General features: G+C 54.5%; 1 protein-coding gene across 1 annotated transcript; it reads right to left on the bottom strand.

Moving 5' to 3' along the window:
• Positions 1 to 1,591: 1,591 nt before the first annotated feature.
• Positions 1,592 to 27,280, bottom strand: LOC142069906 (maestro heat-like repeat-containing protein family member 7). Its single transcript, XM_075122666.1, has 18 exons — positions 27,145 to 27,280; positions 26,033 to 26,091; positions 24,235 to 24,360; positions 22,918 to 23,054; positions 22,243 to 22,366; positions 21,522 to 21,608; positions 19,156 to 19,260; positions 17,839 to 17,974; positions 15,020 to 15,129; positions 13,748 to 13,897; positions 13,285 to 13,439; positions 12,757 to 12,904; positions 6,804 to 6,980; positions 5,505 to 5,660; positions 3,788 to 3,889; positions 3,482 to 3,584; positions 2,981 to 3,040; positions 1,592 to 1,978 (listed from the first exon to the last, which is right to left on the bottom strand). Exons 1-18 carry the CDS (start codon positions 27,278 to 27,280, stop codon positions 1,794 to 1,796), a joined length of 2,256 nt encoding a protein of 751 aa, XP_074978767.1. The 3' UTR covers positions 1,592 to 1,793.
• Positions 27,281 to 27,737: the final 457 nt, after the last annotated feature.

Genomic DNA, 27,737 nt, shown 5'->3' with positions numbered 1-27,737 from the left:
CCCTCCAACACCCCAAACACCTTATCCCCAGTCCTAGCCAGAGCCCTCATCCCCCCCATACCCCAACCCTCTGCCCCAGTCCTGAGCCCCCTCCAACACCACAAACCCCTCCTCTCCAGCCCTAGACAGAGCCCTCATCCCCCCCCACACCTGAACCCTCTGCCCCAGCCCTGAGCCCCCTCCAACACCACAAACCCCTCATCTCCAGCCCTAGACAGAGCCCTCATCCCCCCCCCACACCCCAACCCTCTACCCCAGCCCTGAGCCCCCTCCAACACCACAAACCCCTCATCTCCAGCCCTAGACAGAGCCCTCATCCCCCTGAACTCCAACCCTCTGCCTTAGCCCTGACCCTCTCTCACCCCCCAAACCCCCAGCTCCAGACAGAGCCCTGACCCCCTACACCCTTACTCTTGCCCTGATCCCCTCCCAAACCCCTCAGCCCTGCACCTCCTCCCTCTGCACCCCCTCCCATCCCCAAACTCCCTCCCAGAGCCTGCACCCCAATACTCTGCCTAAGCCTAGGGTCTGCACCCCAGACATCCTTCCCCACCCAAACTCCCTCCCGGAGCCTTGGGCAGGTGGGGGGGCAAAGTAGGGGCAGGTTCTGGGCACCACCAAAATTTCTACAAACCTGCCACCCCTGAAGCCATGTACACACGGAATGGGCTTGTAGCAAGGAGCCCAGGGCAGCCGAATTGGGTTCAGCTGTGTTATTGACTACAAGCCGGCCAGCGTGTTGCGGTCAGATTTTCCCCACTGACGCAGTGGCGGACCACTCCACGGCTGTTAGGGCCCTGGGCGGGGACGCAGTGGAGCGGGAGGGCCTGGGTTCCCCGACCACCAGCACCCCACCGTCAGGAGTAGCAGCCTCCCCACTTGGTTGTCAGGAGGCCTGATTGGTCTGGCACCCGCCTGAATCAGGACGCCAGACGGTTGTGCTGACTCTCCCACCAGACAGCTAACCTCCCCCAGACTGCGACGGATCTGCCGGACTGTAGGCCAGAGCCCCCCTACTTGATTGCTGCCCCGCCCTGATCAAGGGCCAGGCAAGTGGACCTTCTGCTGCTCTGCCTGCCTGACTGTAGGCCAGAGCCCCTACTCGACAGCAGCCCTGCCCTGAATGAAGTCCCCGGGCAAACAGACTCTTGACCGTTGGTCGACCTGACTGCAGGCCAGAACCATGGACACTGAGCTATTTCCCCTGAACCAAGGTACCCCGGAAGTATCGTAGCAAGGGGCATGGTCTCCCGCTCAGATGGACGGGGAGGGAGCCGCGAACCCCCTACAGCCTCTCTTTCTACTTGTTCATACTTTTTCTCGAAATATGTCAAAACACAGCACGCTGTTAGGCCCTGAGCGGGGACGCAGTGCAGCGGGAGGGCCTGGGTTCCCCTATCCCTGCCACCCCCCTGTCAGGTGTGGCAGCCTCCCGCTGTGGTCGTCAGGAGGCCTTCTGCTGCTCTGCCTGCCTGACTGTAGCACAAGCACCCAACCTCCCCCCGGCCAGACACAGAAAAATAATACAAAATAAAGGTTCAAAAGGGCTGATGGTGCCAAAAATATACACGACCGGAAGCGGGGACGGAGGGTGGGACGTAAACGCTACACGGGGCATGGAAACCTGTCAAAAAGTACATGGTGATAAAAGCTATTGAGCGGTTAACTACTCACGTGGCTGGGCAGGGTAGGCGGCCAATGGGGAGAAAGCCATGGTCCAGCATGATGTGTTCCACCCTGCTCCAGGCGGGCTCTGGTGCACCAAACCCCCAGAGTAGGGAGGCTGGCTTTTACTAGGGCAGCTGGGCAGCTTCAATGACTGGGCTCTCCCTCGTACACATCAGTCTCATCCTGTGCAAGAGTGTCTGTAGGCTGGCGCGGGCTGGACGGTGTTTCTTGCAGGCATTGAGGATGAGCATGGTCTGCGAAGCCAGGCACCTGACGGAGGACTTGCTGTCCTGCTGCAAGCCTTTCAGGACTAAGATTGAAAGGAAGGAAATGGAGATCAGAGCCATGGTGCTCTGGAAAGCCCTGGCAGACCAAGCCAGCGCTGTACCTCTCGGCCCGCGACAAGGAGGCAGCAGGCTGGGAGGCAGGGGACTAACAGGAACAACCACCAACCCTCACTAAACATCCCCGCTGCCCTCCACAGCTGGGGGAGCCCCCAGACACAGGCAAGAAGTCACAATGAACCCCATTCACTCACTATTTCTAGGACTGCCCCACCCCTGCAGTATCTGATGGCCTCATCCCTGCCTGTATTTAAGCTCCCCCTTCCCCCCAGTGCACAGATGGGCACTTAAGCCCAGAGAGGGAGAGATTCACAAAGGGGGCTTGGGCATTGTTAGGCTACGCCTAACCTCCGGTGCCCTGCTGCCCTCCAGGAAATGCTGAGGAGGGAGCTCAGCCATTCTCTAGCTCTGGTTGGGGCCCAGCTGTGAACCTGCTCTGGGAGGGAGGAGCCTGAGCTATGTCACCCCCCTCCCCCTTTTCCCCAACAAATGTGGAGGAGATGCTGCTCTGCCCTGCGCTGGCCCAGGGGTCCGGGCACGCAGCAGGGAGGTAGATGACCGGACGTCACCTCAGTCTCCTTTAGAGCAGTGGCTTGACACCAGGCACCCCACCTGGAGGTGACTGCAACAAACCCTGGGCTAGTGAGTGCAAGGGGGGGAGGCAGGACCCCACCTTTGCTGTGTTGGGGGTGGGGGGCAATCGTCTGCAAAGGCCAGCCAGCTCAGGCCCAGTTTGGGGATTTGCAAGGCCACAGCTCTGAGGTCAGGGCTAAGTGCCTGGGCACATGCCAACCAGCAGACACCACAGGGTGAGGGGGAAGCTGATCAGGGGTATGGGGATCTACATTTTGCAACCCTTTCTGGCTCTCGCCCAAGATCACATTGCTGGCTTTGGAGATTGAACCCAGCCCACGGCCCTGGGCCATTCGTCCCTCTAGCGCTCAGTGCTCAAAGCGGGTACCACTCACCGTTGAAGATGGCATCCAACTTCTCCTGGCTCTTCTGGTCCAGCTGCCGGGCAGTGAGCCCTACACACACAAACAGCTCATCACATCCCTGCGTCCCCAGCGAGGGTGTCAAAGTGTCTGTCACCCTCCAAGCAGCGGGGCTTTCCCCTGCCCCTCGCTGACCAGGACAGACTCCTGAGTCCCCAGGGGAAAGGGCGAGTCCCCAGGGATGGCTGTGGGGCTGGTTGCCAAAGGAGAGCAGAGCGCCTTGAGGTTCCACTACCAAGAGCCCATGGTGGGGTGGGGGATGGGGACTGCATGGGAAGCAGTGGGGTTAGAGGGGGCCCATCAGCCCATCAGGGCAGTTTGGGGTAAGCTTGCTCCTGCGGGTTTCTGACACCCCTGAGCCTTCATTCGGCAATCAGGAGCCCAGGGGTTACTTCTCGCTGCCAGCAGGGACTGAGGAGAGCCTGAAACTGGATCCAGCCCCCTGCTTAAGGGACCCCTCTGCTCTGTGGTTACCTAGAAACCTGATGGCCGCTTCTCTAATGGGAGCCTGTGGGTTTTCCAGAAAGGCCATGGCCTGGCAGAGGAAGGTTTCTGCCCTCCTCTTGTAGCACGCCACCTAGGAGCCAGAACAAGGGAGCACAAGGTTATTAAAGGCCTTTCCATCCTGCAGGCCAGGTTCCAGGTCTTTGGAGTGTCCTGCTTTCAGCCCTCTTTCCTGTGCCGGGGGGATCACACAGAGGGACTACAGCCAGGGCCAGGTGTGGTCCCGGGGCTGGGGCTCGGTGGGGCACGGAGCCGGGCAATGGAGGGCTCCCTCACCAGGCAGTCACAGCCTCGCCAAAGCTCCTTTTTCTGGAGGAGGGCACCGAGCTGGCTCCACCTTAGGAATTCCACTGCGCTCCTGAGGGCGTCCCAACACACCTGCAAAACAAGAGGGGCCGGGGCGAGTCGACAACGGTTATGGGAGCTGGAAGCCAGGGCCGTCCCTCGGCATACGCGCCTGCGTAGGGCACCATGAAATTTGGGGCACCAAATTGCCCCAAATTTCATGGTGCCACTAGGCGTCTGCATGCTGCACATGCAGCAGCCCCAGCCCCAGTGACCCGCCCTACACCTCAGCCAGCCCCGCCGCGGGCTGCGCCCACTACAAAGGGCAGGGCCATCCCTGGGGGGGGCCCAGACAACTCCCTCCGCCCGGCCTCTTCCCCTTCCCCCCTGCTCCGTCCCCGGCCCGCCCCCATTCCACCTCTTCTCCGCAAGCCTCTTCCCCCAGCGACCCCACACTCACCGGCACTGGCAGGAAGCGGAGCAACCGGTCCCAGCACGCTCTCCTCCAAAAGAATTGCCCCCCGCGCTCACCGGCGGTGGGAAGCGGAGTGCCACGGCTGGGAGCTGGCAGAGTAGAGCGGGCTGGGGCCAGGCTGCTCCGCTTCCCGGTGCTGTCAGTGAGTGTGTGTGTGGGAGGGATCCCTTTCCCCAAACCCCCTCCCTCGAGCGACATGGCTGGATGCGGGGCGAGGGAAGCAGAGCGGGCTACTCCCAGCTCTCCGCTAATCCCCCAGGCCACTCTGGGCCTGTGGGCCCCCCAAAAGTGGCCCCACACAGCTCCTGCCTCCCAGACCCTGGTGGAGGGGAGGAGGAGGCTTGGGACCCCACACAGCCCCAATGCGGGGGGGGGGCTGGATAGGGCACCCGAATGGCTAGGGACGGCCTGGCTGAAAGCCACTAGCCTAGTTACCGGAGGCCGTGTGTGCGGAACGGTTCCCGGCCCGCGGCTGCTCGCGGAAGGGCGGAGGTTTGGCTAAGGCCATGGCTGGAGACCTGACTCAATTCCCAGCTCTTTCTGCAGGAACTCAGGCAAGTTGCTTAGGCCCAGGGCTACAAAGAGATTTAGGTGCCTAATGCCCACGGGCATTCAATACTTCTGAGGCGCTAGGCCTCACGCTGTGCCTTAGTTCCCCACCTCATGGGGGGTAGGAGGGTGAATTCATTACTGCCGGGGGCATTTGGCTCCCAAGTGATGGGGGCCATGAGAGCGAGCGTGTGCATAGGCACCTGGGGCGGGGCGGAGGGGGGCTTGGGCATGTCATGGCTAATAAGAGCTGTCCAGGCTGCTTGGCCAAGGGCACACTGGGTCTTGGGCACCATGCGGAGGCTGGGTAGCTCTGCTCCTGGTAGGGGCCATGGCCAGGGTTGTGCTCTTCCCACCAGCACAGCCAGGGGAATGTGCGGAGGCCAGTGGCTGTAGGAGTGGTGAGCTGACCCCTCCGCCCACCCATTCTCTCAGCCTGGCTGCAGGGGGGAGTGTTGGGCTCAGAGGAGGCAGGGAAGACTCGGCAGTTGGGTGGGGCGCCATGGTCATGGTGCTACTGGACTCAACGTTCAAGTGATTTTGAGCACCTGATTGTCACAGCACTGAGCACCTGTCCTCTGCCGGCCAAACCCTTGAAAGGGGGGTGTCACATGTTGGCCCCCCCAACAAATTCCTGGTCACTCTGTAACGATCTCAGCTGCAGGCTCCAGCTCGTGGCCTCACCTGGGACACATTGGGACGCTCATCATGCAGCAGGAGGAGCAGCGGGACCAGGCTGCGGAGGATGTGCTCCTTCATCTTCCTCCTGCTGGGCCCCCTTACAAACTCCAGCAGGTGTTTAAAGAGGGTGATGGAGAGCACCCGGAGTTTGCTGGACTCCTGCAAGAGAGGACGTGGGGAGGAGACGCTGTGACGGTCGTGCTCACTCAGCGGGGTGAGCGCTCACTGTGTCAGAGATGTCTGCCCTGCGGGGGGTATTGCTAACTCACCCCCAGTCATACAGGCACAGCTGGGGCCAGAGTCTCATGGGCATAGCGCCACAGAAGGCAATAGAGATGCAGGTTTCCACCAGCTGAGGGGCTGGCCTGGTATCTTCTTGGCCAGAGAACCTGTTCTGTTCCCCCCGGGCCCCACAGGGTTTTGGTTTAAAGGCTCACGCCAGGGCGAGATCCTGCATCTTCGGTCTGGGCTGCCCTGTCCCTTCGGTCAGCTGGGGATCCAGCAGACCCTGGGAAGAGCTTTAGCTGGGCCTGTGCCACTACTAAATAAAGAGCGGCCGGGTCCCAGCAGAGTTCGGGAGGGCTGAGGGTAGGATTTAGCGTTGTGAGAGCTGGGGAGGTGGGTGGTCCCTCCAGGAGCCCCCACTGGGACGTTACCCCTGGAAGGCAGTAATGGATGGGTCCCTTTCTCCCACCCACTTTGATCTTGCCGTGCAGTGGGGAACTGAACATCAGTCTGGTGAACACGCTGGCGGGGGCTACTTTTTTTGTGGTTACAAAAGGCCTGGGGAGAACTAGCCCCTCCTTTGATGCTGCCCTGCCATGAGAACAAAGGGGAGAGGAAAGGGCGGTAGCTGCAGAACCTACAAACGGAGCCGTTTCCTTATGGAGCTGACAGGCCAGCTGTGGGATTCCTGGCCAGGGAGGGGAGGGGCAGGATTTTCACCAGGGTACCATCACTTGTTACCCTGGAAGCCAGGAAGAGCATTGCGGCACCCTGTGCTGCAGAGGCCCCCTCGCTGCATGCAGGCTCAGGAAAGCATGTTCTTCCCTCAAGGGGAGCCTCGTCCCCAGGCTGCCCTGATCCTTGTCAGCAGTCCTGCAGGACACCAGGGTTCCCACCCTTACTGCCATATGCTCTGATGGAGAATGGGGTAGCAGAGGAAGGCGGGAATGGGGTCACGTCATTTACGACAATCCTTTTTCTGGCTCGGGCCATAGCATAGGTCCCGCTAGCCCACCCGCCAGCCCCCATTCACACGTCTGTGGCTTGAAGGGTCTCCCGTGGGCCCTCAGGCCTTACATCGTGAAAGAACGGCAGGAGTTTCTCAGCCACTTGCACAGCCACGGGGCTGGCGCTCTGCCTGTCCATGCCGGCGAGGATGTCTCTCAGCACGGTGATGGCATTGGAGATGACGTCCCTGTCTGCCTCGTGTAGCTGCTCCACGAAGTCTGGCAGCAGATGCTGGAGTTTCCCCACCTGTGTGAAACGAGGAGCTGCTTTACGAAACACGCTCCGGTGACCCAACAAGCCATTTCCAGAACAACGTCTGCCTCCCCTGGAGACAGAGGCATGGGAAGTAGGAGTGCAGGGGGTGTCTGGCCTTTGTCTCTTGTTCTGCAGGGCAGGGCCTGGCTACTGCGGGGTGCGTCTCTGGGTGTGTGCAGCACCTGGCACAGCTGGGCCTGATTGTGTCTGGGGTCTCTGGGATCCAAAGAACCCTAGCACTAGAGTAGCAGCAGAGCTGCGGACTCTAGACCCCCAGGGAATGCTGGCGACACCAGTGATCCAGGACGCCCGGACAGAGCCATTTTCCTTCAATTAGGAACCATTTTTTCCTACGAATCCCCTTTTTAAGCCTCTTACATTTTAACTGTTGATAATGGAGCGGCTGGTGTAAGATTCAATTCATAAAGAATTAAAGAGGATAATTTCATTAATGCAAATCAACATGGGTGTATGGAAAATATTTCCCACCAAGATCATTGCTATCTGTTTTTCGATGAGATGACAAGTTTGGTAGTTAAAGGAAAGAGCATTGGCATAGTGTATACAGACTTCTGTAAGGCGCTTGAGTTGGCCCCGCACGGCAGTTTGATCGGAAACCTAGAACGATACAAAAGTAACGTGGCCCACAACAGTTGGATTATCAACTGGCTGATAGGTCTCAAAATGTAATTGTAAGCTGGGAATCAGCATTACACTGGTGTGTTTCCAGTGTGGTCTCCGCAGGGACTGGGTCTTTGCCCTATGCCATTTAACATTTTGATCAATGACCTGGAAGAAAACATAAAATCATCACTGATATAGTTTGCAGATGACACAAGAATTGGGTGAGTGGTAAATAATGAAGAGGACAAGTCACTGACACAGAGCGATCTGAATCGCTTGGTAAACTGGGGGGGCAAGCAAACAGTATGTGTTTTCATATGGCTCATTGTAAATGAATACATCTAGGAACAGGATGGGGGACTCTGTCCTGGGAAGCAGAGACTCTGAAAAGGACTTGGGAGTCCTGGTGGAGAATCAGCTGAACAGGAGCTCCCAGTGTGGCGCTGTGGCCAAAAGAGCTCATGTGATCCTGGGATAAATAACAGAAGAATCTGGAGTGGGAGTATTTGGCACTGGTGTGACCAACTGCTGGGATTCTGGGTCCAGTTCCGGTGCCCACAATGCAAGACCAATGTTGATAAATTGCAGAGGGTTCAGAGAAGAGTCCTGAGAATGATTAAAGGATTAAAAACCATGTCTTATAGTGAGAGACTCAAGAAGCTCGATCTATTCAGCTTAACAAAGAGAAGATTGAGGAGTGCCTTGATTACTGCCTATAGGTATCTCCCTGGGGAACAAATATTTAGTATAGTCAAGAAAGTCACACTAGGCATTCATCATTCCTGTCCCTGGTAGACCACATCGGTTGAACAGCTGCCTTACCTCCTTTTCACTTTATCCAAGAATAATGGGTCACTACAAAAAGTAATTTGCCCTCTGCTGATACTCACACCTTCTTGTCAACTGTTGGAAATGGGCCACCTTGATTGCATTGGCTTCATTAGCACGACAAAAATAATTTTTCCCTCCCTCGGTATTCACCCCTTCTTGTCAACTGTTGAGAATAGGCCACTTCCACCTTAATTGAATTGGCTTGTTACTACTGATCCCCCACTTGGTAAAGCAACTCCCATCCTTTCATGTGCTATATATATATATCTATTCTGCTTCCTGTATTTTTCACTCCATGCATCTGATGAAGTGGGTTTTAGCCCACGAAAGCTTATGCCCAAATAAATTTGTTAGTCTCTAAGGTGCAACAAGGACCCCTCGTTGTTTTTGCTGATACAGACTAACACGGCTACCACTCTGAAACCTATCTAGTATCCGGTTCTCTTTGTCAGCAATGGAGAACTGCTTCAGCCCAATTGGCATATCGCCTTGTCACGGAGTTCTCGGGCGATACTCTGGAACTGCTCCCTACGAAGCCAGGCAGGACTCTGGGGAAGTCTCCTTTCTGTGAGCAGACTGTCTTCAGGACACACAGCTCACACAACTTCCACCTTCCTGTGTCTGACCTCGGAGCATTCAGCATCCTCTGCCCCTCCATGCTCTTCCCACAGCCAATCCGCTCAGGCGGGCTCTTGGGGAAGCCAGAGGGTCCTGTCCCCCAATTCCACAGTCAGACGTGACTCTCAGCCAGCCAGTAAAACAGAGGATTATTAGACGACAGGACCGTGGTCTAAAACAGAGCTTGTAGGTGCAGAGAAGAGGACCCCTCAGCCAGGTCCATTTTGGGGGGCAGTGAGCCAGACAACCACGTCTGCACTTCACTCCATGTCCCCAGCCAGCCCCAAACTCTCTCCAGCCCCTCCTCCTGTGGGCTTTGTCCCTTTCCCGGGAGAGGAGGGCACCTGATTCATTTGTTCTCCAACCCTTTAGCTCTCACCTTGCAGGGGGGAAGGGCCCAGGCCATCAGTTGCCAGGAAACAGGGTGTTGGCCATTCTCTGTGACCAGACCCCTGCACACACCTGCCCTCTAGGGCTCTGCAATGATCATACACCCTTATCCCACCCCCTAGATACTTAAGAACTGCCTAGGGGAAACTGAGGCACCCCCACAATATTCAGAGGAAACATTAAGAACAGTCCCGCTTTATCACACGCCTCTCTCCCTTAGTAGCAACACCATCACTGGGGTTTCTATACTTTGACGAGGTGCTGCAGAATAATGGGGCGTTCATATTATTGATCCAACTTGTCAGAAATTAGTTGTCATTCCTTTTCACAAGCTTCATGTTTTCAGCCAGTGTGCTGGTCCTGAGCTTCAGGTTTTTCGCTGCGCGGTTGGCTTGGAATGACTTTGTGCCAGGTTTTTCTCTCACGGTTTCCAGCATGTGGATGGTACGGTGTGTCAGTTTATCTGCAGATGCCAACAAAGTATCTCAATGCTGAAGCAATTCAGAGAGACGACAGCTCAAACAACGTGTCATACGTTATGTCAAGATCCATCAAGAATTCAGGGGACTGACTTCTTTTCAGCAGCCCAACAAACATAGACCTCTCTTGGTGTGTCATGAGATGCAGCCTGAAGGGGAAGGCCCAATGACTGCGATTATGCCAGACAGCAAATACAGTGCAATATGAACCTGACACCCCCAATCTTTCTCAGCTGCTCAGCCACTTTGTTCTGTCTTGGTTTTAGGTGAGCGGCTGTAAAGCGTATACAGTTTGTCAAAGATTTCCAAGTGATTTACAGCTCTTACTTCACTGAACGTTTCAGCAGCTGCCAAATCCAACCTGTGGTTCAAACATGACCTCGCTAGACCATTTGGGTACTTCTTCACAATACAGCTCGCTACGCCAGAGTTCTTGCCAAGCATAACACCAGCACCATCACTTGCAAATGCTACAAGAGTCATTGTGATCGGAATTCTATTTCTTGAGGCATTTCAGCCCACAATCTACAGTGCCTGAAGCCGCCGAATGTGGAAGTGCAATCAGATCAAGAAACATGAAGTGAGGATCATCATCTTCAAAGTGTCACATTTTAAATAGATTCTAATTGTCGATTCATTGCTCAGAGTAGTTGATTCATCAATAGACATGGCAATCTTTCCATCTCTCTCCGGCATCTGAGCACACATTCGACGTTTGCAATGCTTTCGGTGCATTGCAGACGAGAGAGGGTCTAGCATGTCTGTAGCACTGAATGATGAGCCCTTTTGGGGGAGGGATAGCTCAGTGGTTTGAGCATTGGCCTGCTAAACCCAGGGTTGTGAGTTCAATCCTTGAGGGGGCCATTTAGGGATCTGGGGCAAAAATTGGGGATTGGTCCTGCTTTGAGCAGGGGGTTGGACTAGATACCTCCTGAGGTCCCTTCCAACCCTGATATTCTATGATTCTATGACTGATACCAACATCTACACCATGTAGTATCTGGAATTCAGTTCAATCGGGGTGATCAGCGTAAGGTTTGCTACGTTTAGCAATGTAATATGCCATTTGCTGTTCCTGCACCGTTGTGTCAGGTTCTGGTTTTGTCATGTTAACCACCACTTCAACTTCAAAAGTTGTGGTTTCTGCTTCTTTCGAAAGCTGTAAAGCTAATGCGGAGGCAGTTGAATCTTTCTCTTCCTTTATCTTCATGGGCAGAGATGTTAATTTGGACTTTCAGCTAGGTCCATAAGGAGAAACAGAAAACTACCACCACCCGACTGCTATGGAGAGACCTTGGTGAAACTTTGCTACAGATAAGGCATCCAAGCTTACCATCATGGCAGGACAACCAAGGATAATCCCTCTTCTTCGACATGCACTAACCAGACTTCATGCCAGCTGGTCTTTGGCTGTTGAAGGGTAATCTTCACGGTTCGCTTTCACTGCAATAGCCACCTCAGTGAACTCCATTCCAGGAAGAGCTCTGTTTTTGTGTTTGTGTCTGCAGTCGATGCACGGCTGCTGCTGTCTTGGTCAGCGTCTTTAGCCTTCCCAAAGAAGTAGTTAGGAATAGAAGAATTCCTAATTCTCTTTTCACTGCATCAGAGGGCTGCTGGCTGTAACAGTCAGTTGTGCCGGAGATGTGAATCCTGTGATTTAGCTTAGCTACTGTGTACGTTCTGGATCGACTACCACATTGTTGTCTGGTGTTGTTTAACATCTTTATTAATGACCCGGATGTAGATAGAGAGAGCAGAGTGGTCAAGTTTGCAGATGACACAAAGCGAGGAGGAGTTGCCAATACTTTGAAGGAAAGAGCTAAAATTCAGAGGGATCATGGTAAATTGGAAGACTGGGCTATAGACAACAAAATGAACTTCACCAAAGACAAATGTGAGGTGCTACATTTAGAGAAGAAAAAACAAATGCACAGATACAGAATGGGGGATAACCGGCTTGGCAGCAGCACTGCTGAGAAGGATCTGGGAGCTGCGGTGGATCACAGCCTCCGCATGAGTCAGCAAAGCGATGCTGTTGCAAAAAAGCAAATGCAATTTTAGGTTGCATTAACAGAGGTATAGCTTGCAAGTCATGGGAGGTGATAGTACCACTCTACTCAGTGCTGGTTAGGCCTCAGCTGCAATACGGTGTCCAGTTTTGGTCACCAATGTCTAGAAAGGATGTGGAGAAACTGTAATGGATCCAGAGGCGAGTGACAAAGATGATCAGAGGGATGGAACACAAGCCATACGAGCAAAGGTTGAAGGAACTGGCTATGTTTAGTTTGGAAAAGAGGAGATTAAGGGGGGACGTGCTAATGGTCTTCAGATACTTGGAAGGCTGCCCAAAAAAAGATGGCAAAAAGTTGTTCTCTCTTGCCACAGAGGGCAGGACAAGAGGGGATGGGTTCAAACGACAGCACGGCAGATTTAGATTAAATCTCAGGAAAACCTTCCTAACTGTAAGAAGAGTAGGACAATGGGACAGACGACTAGGGAGCTAGTGGAAGCTCCTTTGCTGGAGGTTTATAGAAGGAGGCTGGAGCCACCTATCTGGGCTGGGATAGACACAACAAATCCTGCATCTTGGCAGGGGGCTGGACGAGCTGACCTTGCGATCCCTTCTCACCCTGCGGTTCTATGAGAGGTGTCCCAGAGCACCAGGAGAGGGTTTCGGCGTGTTCTGCCTCGACTATAGCGCTGGCTAGAGTCACGCTCTCTCTCTTCGGCCCAATGGCGATACCCAGTGGGAGACTGAGAGACACCCTCAGGCCATGGTGGGGACACACGGCGCTCCTTCCCTTGCTGCAGGGGCTGGAACTTACGGCCAAGGGGGCGACGCCAGCCTCTTGTTGAGAGACATCGTGATGCTGGCGCAGCGGCCGTTCCTGCAGCCTGTCGAGCAGCTCCCGTAGGACCTTTCCTGCGGTCTTGGGGTGGGATGTCAGCACCCTCCACATCTCCACAGCAACGCTGCAAAGGGAGAGAGCCGATTTCAGCTGGCCAGAGCCCTGCCAGCCTCCAGCACCCACCGCCACCCGCACCCTGCTGGGTCTCCCGCCCCCGGCCGGCCCTTTGTTGCCCTCCTGCTGCAGCAAGGGCCCCCACTGCCTGGCGCAGGCTGCATGGGGGCCGGGTCTGAGTGTCAGCCCCGGGGGAGGCCGAGGGCTGCCATATGGGGTTTTGCAGGCTGGCCTGTCTCCACGGCATGTCAGCCTGCAAAACCCTCCAGAACAAGCAGCAGCTCTGCAGGGAGCAGGAGGTCTCTGGAAGGTTCTGCACGCCCCTGTCCCTGGCAGCGGGACCAGTCTGGGGGAGCCGGAGCGCAAGCGTCAGCAGCCCCAGCCCCGTACCTGTCACATGACAGCGAGCAGCCCAGCAGGGTTGTGACCACCTCCTCGCTGTACTGGTCGCCCAGCACGACAAGAGCCTTGAGCAGCTGCTGCTGGGCCAGAGGCTCGCTGATGGAATCCAGGTTGTGGTACACGCTCATCACAGCCTCCGACACCTGGAAGGGAAATGGGGAGATGGGGGCTTTGGCTTCCTCGCGCTGCTGTTGATCTGGGGTGCCAGGGACCTGCCCTACCTGAGAGCCATCTGCCCTCCCACATCCTCTCTCCAGCTCCAGGCCTAGAACACAGGGCCAATTCCCGGCCTATCGATTCACAGACTGCAAGGCCACAAGCGGCCATGGAGATCACCTAGACTGACCCCCCGCATTGCACAGGACCTGCCCCCCAGTAATGCCGAGCGCCCAGAGACAGAGTCTCCCACGGATGGGCTCCCCCAGCAGGCTGTTCTCACTGCAGCTCTTACCCTCTCCAAGCTTGGGCTGGGGACCCACAGGATCACATGCAGCATGTGCCTGGCCGCCACCGAGTCATGGACGCTGGTGTCTCTCATGCCCTCGATAGCAGTGAGGAGGAAGTCCATGCGCTCGGATGGGTTGAAGTACTTCCCAAACATCTGAAACAAACCTGCCAGTGAAACCCCTTTTGCTACCCAGTGCGGTTCCAGTCGGACCGAGCAGCCAGGACTGGCCCAGCCAGGAGTGCAGGCAAAGCCCGCTCTGCCGGGACAGGGCTGGGTTACTGCACCTGGGACGCACAGCACCCAGCCAGCAATCAGGAGCTGTCGTGCATGGCACAGGCCAGCGTGGCAGTGCACGGGGGCACAATACTGCACAGCACGGATACACTCTCTAGTGCTCAGCAGGGGCTGGCAATGGTGCGTGGACGCAATGATGCCTTGGAGAGCATTAATCTCTGGGGAAGCTCCCCCCACACCTGACAAGGAGCTGGGATCAGGTTTGGATGAGACCCAGTGCATCTTGGGATGTGGCATGGAGGGAGGCATATTGGCCCGCAATAGTAGAAGCCTTGCCAGCAGATTGAGGGAAGTGATTATTCCCCTCTATTCGGCACTGGTGAGGTCACATCTGGCCCCCCACAAGAGAAAGGATGTGGACAAATCGGGGAGAGTCCAGCAGAGGGTAACGAAAATGATTAGGGGGCTGAAGCACATGAATTATGAGGAGAGACTGAGGGAAGTGGGCTTATTTAGTCTGCAGAAGAGAAGAGAAGAGTGAGGGGGGATTTGATAGCAGCCTTCAACTACCTGCGGGGGGTTGGGGGGGGGGGGGGGGCGTTCCAAAGAGGCTGGAGTTCGGCTGTTCTCAGTGGTGGCAGATGACAGAACAAGGAGCAATGGTCTCAAGTTGCAGTGAGGGAGATGTAGGTTGGATATTAGGAAACACTATTTCACTAGGAGGGTAAGAAGCACTGGAATGGCTTACCTAGAGAGGTGGGGAATCTCCATCCTTTGAGAGTTTTAAGGTCAGGCTTGACAAAGCCCTAGCTAGGATGATTTAGTTGGGGTTGGTCCTGCTTTGAGAAGGGGGTTGGACTAGATACCTCCTGAGGTCTATGATTCTATGAGATGGAGTGGGCCATAGGCAGGCTCCGGCCCAGCTGGATGGGGTCAGTCACACGCCTGGGTCTGTCCTTTCTCCCTGACTCCTAGGGTCTTAATTTCTCTCTCCTGATAACTCTGGACACAACAATCGCAGGAAGCATTGACGGTAGTTACCATGGCGATATTGCTGGTGTTGGTGAACCAGGTGACCCAGAAGGTGTTCTCCGCTCGCCACTCCCTGAGGACCTGCAGATACTCTGCACTCTGGTTTGCCAGCATCGTGCCTGAACCAGGGAGGGGAAACAGAGAGCAGGCAATATAAATCAGAGGTTAGCTTTGGAAACGGGAGTTTTGCAAGGAAGTTTAGAGACAAGTACATCTAAGAAACATACCGTAAATTCAGGCCAATAACCTTCCCCCGCCCCCCCCCCCCCAGAAAACTAAACAAACTAACCCCCCTGGAAGAGTAAAAATAAACCAGGCAGAAGTGCAGCAGCAGTGTGAGGTTCTCCAGTTGATTGCACTGAACGCAGCATGTAGGATTACCAGCCCTGTGGGCAGGTAGCGCATGTGGGCATTTGGTCCCAGGAGCTACTGGCCCTCGGAGACCAGGAGGCCAGAGGATCTGAACTGATGGAGCCAAGGGAGACAGCGAGTTACATAGAGGAGACTTTTAGGAATGCAGTAGAGTGGTCCCACCCCCAGTCTGACAGCCTCTGTGCTGCTGAGGAGGGTGAAAGTTTCTGGGAAGGAGAACATTGAGCTGGAGCAGAGGGAGACGATCCCATAGTTGGGACCCCCCTTCCAGATGAAGTCAGGATATCCTCTCACACTGAGGCTGCCCCTCCTGAGGCAGGAACACCAGTTACAAAGAAAAGCCAGTTAATAGTAACGGGGGATTCAATCAATAGACATGTAAGCAGTTGGGTTTGTGATGAGTGGGAGAACGGCATGGTAAATTGCCTGCCTGGTGCAAAGGTTGCAGCTCTCAGGAGACATCCAAACAAACTTACGTGCAGTGCTGTGGTATGTAAGCTAATGTTTAAATCGGCCTCTGTACGAGATAGCGAATGTGACAGTGAATTTTATAAAAGTCTCCAGATCTGATCCCTGGTAAGCCTGACTTCAGCACCAGGCAAATTGTTGAAACGATAGGAAAGAACAGAATCATCAGACACATAGGTGAACACAGTTTGTTGGGGCAGAGTCAACATGGCTTTTGTAAAGGGAAATCATGCCTCACCAATCTACTAGAATTCTTTGAAGGGGGTTAACAAGAATGTGGAGAAGAGTGATACAGTGGATATAGTGTACTTGGACTTTCAGAAAGCCTTTGACAGGGTCCCTCACCAAAGGCTCTTAACCAAAGTAAGCTGTCACGGGATAAGAGGGAAGGTTCTCTCATGGGTCAGTGGTTAAAAGATAGGAAGCAAACAACAGGACTAAATGGTCAGTTTTCACAGTGGAGAGGGGTAAAGAGCGGGGCACCCCAAGGATCTGTGTTGACATCAGTGTAGTTCAACATAGTCATCAATGATCCAGAAAAAGGGGTAACCAGTGAGGTAGCAAAATTTGCAGATGATACAAAATGACTCAAGATAGTTCAATCCAAAGCAGAGTGTGAAGAGCTACAAAGGGACCTCACAAAACTGGGGGACTGGGCAACAAAATGGCAGATGAAATTCAATATTGATAAATGCAAACTGGAAACCATAATCCCAACTATACATACACAATTATGGGGTTTAAATTACCACTCAAGAAAGAGATTTTGGAGTCATGGTAAAGAGTTCTCTGAAAACATCCACTCACCGTGCAGTGGCAGTTAAAAAAGCCAACAGAAGGTTGGGAACCATAGGAAAGGGATAGATAATAAACCAGAAAAATGTCAGAATGCCTCGATACAAATCCAATGTGCGCGCCCACACCTTGAATACCGCATGCAGTTCTGGTCGCCCCATCTCAAAACAGATATACCAGAATTGTAAAAGGTGCAGAGAAGGGCGACAAAAATGATTAGGGGTATGGAAGAGCTTCCATATGAGGAAAGATTAAAAAGACTGGGGGCAAGTCTACACTTCAACCACTCTATCGCCATAGCTGCACCGGCGCTGTAGCGTTGAAGAGAAGATGGTCCTCTGCCAACAAGCTCTTAATCCACCTCCCGGAGAGGCGCTAGCTATGTCAGTGGGAGCGGTGCTTCTGCCAACAGGGGTGTGGATTTTTCACAGCCCTGAGCAATGGAGTGATAACAATATAGGTCTACAGTGTAGACCTGAGATCATTTAGTTCAGAAAAGAGCTGACTAAGGGGGGAGATGACAGAGGTCTATAAAATCATGACTGGTGTGGAGAAAGTGAATAGGGAAGTGTTATTTACCCCTGCACAGAACACGGGAACTAGGGGTCACTTTCTGAAATTAATAGGCAGCAAGTTAAAAGCAAAGAAAAGAAGATATCTCTGCACACAATGCACAGGCAACCTGTGGAAATTGTTGCCGTGGGATGTTGTGAAGCCTAAAAGTATAATTGGGTTCAAGATAATCAGGGCATGCAACCCCAGACTCTGCATGTCCCGAAACCTCAGACTACCAGAAGCTGGGACTGGATGTGAGGGGATGGATCACTCAAAATTTCCCTTTTCAGTACATTCTCTCTGAAGCATGAGGCACTGGCCGTTATCAGAAGACACAATACTGGGCTAGATGAACTGATCTGAGTCAGTATGTCCATTCTTATGTGAGTTATGAAGAGTAGAATATGGACAAGGGAAGCTAAAGACATCAGGGGAAAGGACTATGGATACTAAGGAGGTTTTTTTAAAAAAGTGTATTAGGAACAAAAGAAATCCGAGCAATGGTGTAGGCTCATTACTAGATGGAGACTGTTTAAAAGGATGCAGAAAAGGAAGAAGTGTTCACTAAATATGTTTCCCATGTTTGGAAACCCCATGTCAATGTGTTTAGGAAGGACAAGGGTCTCCAGTGCTCTTACATTTTTGCCGCAGCATGAAGGCGTAGAGGTGGTGAAGTCCCTCCATAGCCGATCGGCAGATCTCCTGCTCCTGCTCAGCACTGCACAGAGTGAGACAGCCCACCAGCTGGCCCAGGACTCTGAACTCCTCCACTCCCTGACGGAGAGAGGGAGCAAGGAGAGTCACTCGCCCCTGCAGGCCCAGCGCAGCGTGTCCCCCTGGTATTGCACTAGCAACGGGCTAGAACCGGGGGAGGCAGAGCCCAGTGCAGAGAGACTGGGGACAATGAGAGCAGGAGGAGCCATGGGGCCCATCACCAGGGACTGAGGGAAGCTCAGCAGGGACGGGAAGTCTGGGTAGCAAAGTCAGCAAACGTTGCCCTCGAGTGGGGACCTGGGTAAGGAATGAACCAACGTCCAGTCTCCATCTCAAGGGCAAGCTCCTAATCCCAGCCCCTTCTCCCATCCCCCTCCCTCCACTGACCTCAGGTCCAGAAGCGTGAGGTCACCTTGGACTCCTCTTCTCTGCATTCCGCCTCTCTCACTCCATCCTGGAGCTCCCCACAACCCCCACTTTCTGCGCCGCACCCAGCCTGCCGGCTCTCTCCTGCCGGCTCTCTCCTGCAGCCTGTCCTCTAGCCTCCCCCTCCTGCCAGACCTTCCCTTGCCCCACCTGCAGCCCCTGCGCTTGCTCCCTGCTCTTCCCCACGTCGCACCAAGCCCCTTGCCCTCCTCTCCTGGGGTCTGCACAGCCTCCCCTGACCCACTCCCCATTGCTCTGGCTCCTTTGGCCCCTCCCATCCCTTTCACTGTGTCCCCTCCCACCTCCCTCCTTCTCTTCTGCTGCCCCAGCCTCTGGGGGCATATCATCCAAGTGCACCCCTCCAGCTGCCGGAGGGGAGGCCCTGCAATAGGGGGGATGGAGCAGCTGGAGCAGCTCAATGGCCCTGAGCACCCAGAGCAGGGGGTCTTCATCTGGCAGCCTGGCAGGAGCTGATGCCAAAGCATCCGAGGGGCAACTGACAAAGGGCGTGGACAGACACCTGGGTTCAGAGGGTGCTCTCAGGGCGATCCTGTGTAAATCCGCTGACCGTGCGGAGCAGACTTTGGTCCTAGGGGAACAGCAGGGAGAGTCCTTGGAGATAGAATGATGGGGCTCCACCCAAGGCCCACTGGAGTCAGAGGACAGACCCGTCCACATCAGGCCTCATTAGATTGGACCCTACCGAGGATCTTGCTGAATCACTATTCCAGGCCCGGGTTTTCCCTGCCAGGGAGCGCTGCACCGCGAGGCTGCTCAATGCAGTTAGGAGACGGCCAGAGTCACAGGCTGCTCACCTTGAATTTGTGTTGACCAGAGATGAATTTGGTCAGCCGGGTGATTCTTCCCATTGCCCTCAGCCGCACATGCACCTCCTTGGATGCGGTCCAGGGGAGCAGGACCTGAGAGAAACAGATTGGGACAAATTGTGAAGGAGAAGGACCAAAAAATAGCACAAGCACATAGAGTGAAAATCAGAAAGGCTAAGGCAAAAATGAGTTCGAACTGGCAAGGGACATAAAAGGCAATCAGAAGCAGCTCTGTAAATGCATTAGGAGCAAGAGAAAGACAAAGGAAAGTGTGGGGCCACTACTCAGCAGGGAAGCAGAGCAAATAATGGATGATACAGACAAAGCCAAGGTGTTTAATGCCTTTTTTGCTTCAGTTTTCACTAAAAGGGTTAATGGCGACTAGATGATGACCACAATATTAACAACAAGGGGGAAGGAATACAGGCCAGACTAGGGAGAGAACAGATAAAAGACAATTTAGGTCAGTTAGATGTATTCAAGTTGGCAGAGCCTCATGATATTCACATGAGATGGAGCTAGACAAAGCAATCTCTGAACCTTTAGGAGGGCTGAGGTCCCAGAGGACTGGAGAAGGGCAGCCACAGAGCCTATCTTCAGAAAGGGGAACAAGGAGGCCCCAAGGAATTATCCACCTGTCAGCCTATCTTTGGTACCCAGAAAGATTATTGAACAAATTATTAAAGAGTTTGTAAGAACCTAGAGGAGATAATAGGGTGATAAGGAATAGCACCATGGATTTGTCCACAACGAACCATGCCAAACAAATCTAACTTCCTTCTTTGACCGGGTTACTTGCCTAGTGGATGGAGGGAGGCAGTATATGATGATGTATATGAAGTTTCGTAAGGCTTTTGACACAGTTCCACAAGACATTCTCATAAGCAAACTAAGCCAATATGCTCCAGATGAGACTACTCTAAAGTGGAAAAAGAAAAGGAGTACTTGTGGCACCTTAGCACAACTGATGATAAGGCAATCCTCAAAGAGGAGTTATCACTGACTCTCTGGCAAACTGGGAGGGTGTCTGAAGTGGGGTCCCCCAGGGGTGTGCCTGGGTCCAGTACTGGTCAATATTTTCATGAAGAACTTGGTTAACAGAGAGGAGAGTATGCTTGTCAAGTTGGTGGATGACACCAAGCTGGGGAGAGTTACAAGCACTTTGGAGGACAGATTAGAATTCAGAATCAGCTTGCCAAATTGGAGAGTTGGTCTGAAGTCAACAAGATGAAATTCAGTCAAAACAAATGTGACGTAACGCACTTAGGAAGGAAAAACCCAATGCATAAAAAGAAAGTGGGGGATAACCGGCTAGGTGGCAGGACTGCAGAAAAGGATCTGGGGGTTATTGTGAATCTCACACTGAATAGGAATCAAGAGTGTGATGCTGTTGTGAAAGAGGGAAATGTCATTCTGAGGTGTATTAGCTTGGAGCACTGTGTCCAGTTCTTGGCACCCCGCTTGAAGAAAGATGTGAACAAACTGGGGCCCGTCCAGAGGACAGCGACAAAAATGATCAGCGGTTTAGAAAACCTGACCTATGAAGAAAGGGTGAACGACTTGGGCATGTTTCGTCTTGAGAAGACGGAGGGGGCACCTCCTAACACTCTTCCAATACATTAAGAGCAGTTTTACAGAGGATGGTGACGAATTGTTCTCCACGTCCCCTGAAGGTAGGACAAGAAGTAGTGGGCTTAATCTACAGCAAGGGAGATTGAGGTTAAATATTCGGAAAAAGTCTAAGGGTGGCTAAGCACTGGAACAGGTGATCTAGGGAAGTGGTGGACTGCCCATCATGGACGTTTTAAAAAAACAGGCTGAACAAACACTCCTCAGGGATGGTCGAGGAATGCTTGGCCCTGCCTCAGTGCAGGGGGTGGAGTAGATGACCTCTTGAGATCCCTTGCAGCCCTGCACTTCTGTGATTCCCTCTTCCCAAGCTCTGGGATCGAGAAGACCAAATATCTGCTGAGGACATTTCCCTCTTTTTGGAGAACAAACCACCCACAGAAACGACTTCCTGTGGCCCCAGAACTAGAACGTTGGGGGAATCTAGCTCTGGGCTCTGGCCAGTATTGGTGGGGCCCATGGTGAACACAAATGAATCCCAGGCTCAGATGAGGCTCAGTGGAGAACACGGCAGATCCCTCCCTCCTCCACCCCCACGCCATGCAGACGTTTTTCAGATATAGCGGGGGCAGTTGGTCCTCCAACCCAAGAACCTTTGTATAGAACGTACTCTGACGAGCAGAAGGCACGGGGGTGTCCCATGCTTGGGATTAAATGAAGCCTTGATCCCAGAGCCCCACCCCAGCTACAGGACTCGTCCCCTTCCTGCCCCCATGCCTCCACACCTCCACGATGTTTTGCAGCACCACAAGGTTCGGCTTCTCGTCCTCACACACCAAGGCCTTCAGCAGCTCATCCATGGTGTTCAGAGTCTGCGTGCAGAGCAGAGGAGAAACCACAGCAAGTGGCGTTACCCAGCCAGGTGACAAACCAATTCCCTGGTGTGTGACACGCCCCAGGCCATGGCAGCCCCTGCTATTCCAGCTCACCCACTCACTTGTACCCGCAGGGGACCTACTGCAAACTCCTCCTGGCAACAGGACCCCACCCGCTTTTGCTGTCCTCAGGGAGGCCACTGCACACAGTCTAATGCATTAGAAGAGTCAGGAAGGACTCTGCATTTGAGGGGGAGGGGAGATTTCCAGCCAAGCTTCACTTCCCCTCGCCTTTGTGCATCTCAAGCAGCCGATCGATCTCAGGCCTGTGCCCCCAGCCATGCACTGGGGATGAATGTGCTTGTGAAGGGAGTGTCTGTTCCCCACTAATTGCCAGTGCCTGTGAAGGATAAATGCCTACTACTGCTACCCTATGAGGGAGTTACTCCTTTATCTGCGGCGGTGGGGCTTATGCTTTGGTACTGCAGGTCCTGAGCTGAAGCGCTGCCAAGGAGCTGTGATCATTACACTCTTCTGCCAGCGCCAGGTAACCCAGGGGGCAGGGACACGAGCGACTTGCAGGATTCCCCCTCGGTTTGGGGCGGCTCCTCATGGCTAGTTTGGGGCTTACGTTGTTGTATAGAGCAGCCTCCAGGCCCTGGTTGGTCTCTGCTGGAGGCAGGGAGAAGACGCTGGAGAAGCAGACGGTGAGCAGGCTGGATAGCTCCATTCCCCGCAGCAGTGGCTTCACTTTGCTAAGAGAAGAGACACGCGCGGATTGGAGGGCTGAGGCGAGACTGATGCACTGATGTTGGCCTCAGGCTCCCAGGACTTGATGGGCAGGCTTCTGGGAAGCTGAGAGCAGGGCGCCAGCGGCACTGAGAGAGAGCCCCCCCCCGGCGCAGGCTGTGCCACGTGCCAGGGCTCAGCCTGCCCAGCCTCTGAGCCACAGGGAGTCGCTGAGCTGCCGGTGGGATGCAGCTGGCACAGCTGGCGGCGACTCCGGTGGCTCCGCTCCGGCAGTGCCCAACTGCCCCTCTCCCCCCGGAGCCATCGCCTGCGGGTCCCAGAGGGGACCGGTCCAACCCCCTCGCTCCCTCCCCCACATCTTCACACGGCCACTTGGAGAGGTCGCCAGGCACCGAAGGATCCTCCACCACCAACCCACGGGTGCCACGTGCCCGGGGGAATCGGAAGACGGGGGAGGAGCAGAGGGGGCAATGCCCTGGAGAACTGGCCATGCCAAGAGGCTGGCGTGTCTGGCTGCACACAGCACTAGCTGGGGCTGGGCGGGCAGGCCGGGTACCTCAGCTCCATGACGGCGAGCATCGCTTGCTGACGCACCCCGCTGGTCAGGGAGTCGACAGACTCAAGATCAATCAGCTCCTGGGGAGACAATGTGGGGAAGTGCCAGCCGGGCTCCGAGCTCCCGTAAGGCTCCGGCTGGGGAGCAAAGCACAGAGCCTGCAACACGTGGCCTCGGCAGACAGGTCGTCCTACTGTGGCCTTGACGGTGTGCAGGGCTTCAGCTGGGGAGCGCAGTGCAGGGCCTGTGGTCAGTGCCCCAGCATCACGCACCAGTGCACTGCAAAGGCTCCATCAGCATTAGCACCCAGGGACTCCACCTGAGATCAGGCTCCTTGTGCCAGGTGCTGCACACAGACGGTGAGAGCCAGTCCCTGCCCCAGAGAACTCACGAGCTAACTGGACGAGACAAGGCATGGGAGGGAAACTGAGGCACAGAGGGGGAAGTGATTTGCCCAAAGGTCTCACTGAGGAACTGAGCCCCAGCCCACTGGACCACCCACCAGCACACGCTGTCCCACGTTCAGGGAAGGGAGATAAGCTCCGGAAAGCTTTCTGCAGCGCCGCAGAGCAAAGACTTTCCAAATCTACGGAGCAGATTTGTTGCTAGTTCCCTAGTGGGCACTGACTGCGGAGTGTTGGGGCTCTGTGCAGGGAGACTGGTGTATACAGAGCGACCTGGTGACTTAGGAAGCTGGGTGCAAAGGAACAATCTATGTTTCAATGCAGTGACATGTTGAGGAACAAAGAACGCAGGCCACACTCACAGCATGGGAGGCTCTAACCTGGGAAGCGGTGACTCTGGAAAAGACTTGGCAGTCATGGTAATCAGCTGCACAGGAGCGCCCAGTGCGAGGCTGGGGCCCAAAGGGCTTATGCCATCCTGGGCTGTACAAACAGGGCAATCTCCAGTTGTTAGAGAGGTTATTTTCCCTCTGTGTTTGGCACTGGTGCGACCTCTGCTGGGATCCTCTGTCCAGGTCTGGTGCCCACAATTCAAGGAGAATGTTGATCAATTGGAGAGGGGTCAGAGAAGAGCCACAAGAGTGACTGAAGGACTGGGAAACATGCCTTATAGTGAGAGACTCCAGAAATCAATCAATTTGGCTTCACAAAGAGAAGGTTACAGGGTGCCTTGATGACAGTCTGTAAGTACCGACACAGGGAGCAAATGCTTGATAATGGGCTCTTCAGTCTAACAGACAAACGTCCAACACGATCCAGCGATTGGCAGTTGAAGGTAGACAAATCTGCAGAGCTCTCCGGGCCAATCACTAAACCCGCCAAGTAACATAGCCCGAGTGTGTGTTTTACTCACCTTTATCTTCTTCACAAGGAGGGCTTTCCCGAGAAAAGCTGCCAGGTTTCTCTCTGGGTGCCTCGTGAGGACGGCCCTGCTGATGGTGATGACACAATCCAAGAATTCAAGTTTCTTGGCCTCCTCCTATGCCCCGCAGAGATTAGACAAAAACAGGAAGGTTAGCGTGGAAAGGAGCTGCCAGTGGGAGAGATGTCAGAAAGCTTCCCCCCAGCACTGCTCAGGCTTTGATATGCCGAATGCCAGAAGGCCATTCATCTCCCAACAGGAGTGACTATGTGGGGAGGCCAGGGCAGCTCTGTGTGAAACCTGACCAGAGAGGAAGCAGATCTCACGGGGTAGGTGTCGAAAGAGGAACTGCAACATGGGGGCTAAGCAGCCAGACAGTCTTACTGGGGAGCTTGAGAGAGTGGGAGGAACATCTGGGTGTGGCACCCTGACACCCCAATATTCGCCACGGTCATATAATTAGGATATGTTTGGTACCAAGTATGTCTTGTAAGGTATCAGTCTAAAAGTCTTTATCTGCTAGACATTACTGTCTCATTGGATTGCATGTGCTATCGTTGTATGTGACGTTCTGAAGTTCAGCTGTGTATGTGTTCCTGAAAAACACTGTGAGGTTCAAAACAGCCTTTCAGGTAGAACAGCAGAAAAGCCAAACACTGGCTCCTGGAGGAAATGCACAAGCATTAGGGCTACCCCAGGAACTGTGTGCAATAGAAACCTCCCCGAGATAACGCGACACAGCGGGACCTGTTGGACCCAGGTCACAGCAAAAGAGTTTTCCAGCAGGTGGGAAGAGAAGATAAAAGGGGAACAAGGACATCGTGGGGGCGGGGGGGACGGGACCTCAGACTCCCTGCAATAAGATACCTGGAAACACCTGAGGGACAAAGATTGAACCATGAGAAGTGATGGTCCCAGGCTAGAGAGAGATTCCTAGCCTGTGCAAGAAAACCTGGGAAATCCAAGCTGCAAAACCAAGGCAGCTTCTGCCTTAAGAATCTGCCAACCTGTTTATCACTCGGGGAGAATTTGCTAATGTATATCCTGTCTATCTGGTGTGTAAAGCTTCGTTTGTGTGTTTTGTTTATTTACTAGGGTAATCTGCTTTGTTCTGTTTGCTATCTCTTATAACCCCTTAAAATCTACCTCTTGTAGTTAATCATCTTATTTCTTGTTTATACCACAGCCCATTTTGCAGTATAAATTAGTAACTGGGAGGAGGGGCAAAGAGTTGTTCATACCTCTCTCGACATCGAGGGAGGGGGCGCATGTCATAAAACCTTTGGGTCTGTACTCCAAAGGAGGTGGGCACCAGAGTACTGGGAGAAGGCCCTTCAGCTGAGTCTTCCCAGAGCTGATCTCAGTGTCTGTGTCTTTCTGCAGCTGGGTGTGGCCCTGCCTGTGTGTATGGCTGGAAGAGGCTTGTGAGCCGAGCCCAACAAGACAAGGTAACGGGGGCCCAGGCTGGCAGAACAGGCGGGCTCAGTGATAAGCCAGTACATCAGGTGGCACCTCAAAGGGGGGCAACCCATCACGCTGGAGACTGGCCAAATCCAGTGGGCACAAGTGGGCAAGGGGCATGGTGGGTACCTTTTGTAACTCAAGAAAGGATGTTTTTAAGATGCTCTAGTTTAAACAGGAATTATCTGGGGGCAGGTCTCTGGCCTGTGTTATACAGGAGGTCACAGTGGTCCCGTCTGGCCTTAGAATCCATGCCTCATCCGGAGAAGGACGGATGGCGCATGTGGACAGGGCAGTAGCTGACAGATCAGAGGAGGGCTCTTGGTACCTGTTCATTGCCCTTGAGAAAGGCGTTGATGTACTCTAGGGTGTCTTTCTCCTGCGAATCTGGCCCCATAAAACAGGAGGCATTCCCAGGTGATGGTGAATCTGATCAAAGACAGAGCAGTGGTAATACCTGGGGCTGCCAAGCTGCAGGCTGGGTGACAGAGATTTTAGCAGAAACCCTTGCCCCCCGCTCCCACCCCAGCAGGGTAGCAGCCCCGATGCACAACAGGGTCTGGCACAGCCATCCCTGGTTTCCCCAACTCTTTGCTGCTCAGCCCAGCAAAGATCCAGTCAGAGCCCTGGTTCCCAGCGGCCACCCCACTTCCCCGCCGCACCCAGCATGCAGGCTGAGCCTGGGGATTTGGGGAGCACCACACCTGGAAGGAGGCATGATGTCAGGCTATGAGTGGTGTCCCCGCTCTCCGGGCCATTGCTGGAGGGGGCAGAGGGACTGGCAGTGAATCGGTCTGCTCCGCACTGCGGGAGAGGGAGGAGCTACCCAGTCTGCGGGGGATACGGGGACCCAGGGCCTGCCCGTTCTGCTTCCTCTGACTGCCTCTCCTGCCATCGACAGCCACCGGGTGTAACCTGGGCAGGCCCTGGGCTCCCATCATCAACCCCCCCACCCAAATGCCCTGTGCTGTGCCATGCGTCACCCCCCTGCAAAGGAGCCAGCAGATGGGGCTGCAACATCAGGGGGCATCTCATGCTTTAGCCAGCACCCTGCAATCCTAGGCTTAACAACCCACTGTGCACAGAGCACCCCCTTCCACTGGTGGAAAACATCTTCCGATCCTGCAGTGTGACGGATCAATGTGGGCAATTCAGTCAGTTTCCACCTGATGCTTCTGCTGCCACCCCGAATGCCCCGATCAGCTGTAGGGGCTGCAGCTGCTGCCAGCAGGAGGGGCCATTCCCCCCTGCCTGGGTTTTCCTGTCTCTCCGTCTCATGGCAGCCCAGAGTTGTACAAAGGTGATGGAGTCTTCTCCCGCCACTGACACCCTGGTCTTGCAACCCCAACCCCCAGAGGGGCCAAGACCCACCGCAATGCAGGGCCATGGCCCCTGCCATTTTTGCAGCCCCCTCCGCCCACCCAGGAGGCACCCACTCACCAGCATGGAAGGGCTGAGGCACACACAGCTCCTGCTGCTGCTGTGGGCTCTTCCGCGGACTCTTCCTTCGAGGAGGTCTCGTCTCCTCCCAGGCACGGATGGGCTTCAAGGGGACCTTGCGGACTTCCTCAGCCATCCTGCAAGAAGCCAGGACAAGGCATTGCTTGTGAGGGATGAGAGACGACTGCCCCGTTCAGCATCAGAGCCAGTCCACGTATTGCTATTCCACCAGTGCCTACAGCTGCCAGCAGGGAAACAAGCCAATGGATGTGCTCAAAGTCACCCAGGCAGTCAGCAGTACAGGCAGGATTAGAACCCAGGTCTCTGGACTCCCAGGCGCATCCCGCAGGCCAAATGGCCTCCCCCGGGTCACTCCCGCCTCTCCTTCTGCTGGTTCACAAACTGCCCAGCAGACAGGCTGCATCCAACCACTCAGGATTCATCCTGCCCAGGGAAATTACCCTGATCCCTTCCCCCAGGAATATTGGGGCCGTGGCAGGTCCCAGGTGGGGGAGGGAAGCGGGGTGGGGTGCGGGGGGCGGGCTGGTGAGCAGCAGGAGTTGCTCTGACACCACCGTGAAGGGGAAGGAGCA

Source organism: Caretta caretta, chromosome 23, assembly GCF_965140235.1.
Source record: "Caretta caretta isolate rCarCar2 chromosome 23, rCarCar1.hap1, whole genome shotgun sequence".
NCBI classification, from domain to species: Eukaryota; Metazoa; Chordata; order Testudines; family Cheloniidae; genus Caretta; species Caretta caretta.
Note: the sequence above shows the minus strand (reverse complement) of the source record. Positions and strands in the feature narration are given on the sequence as shown.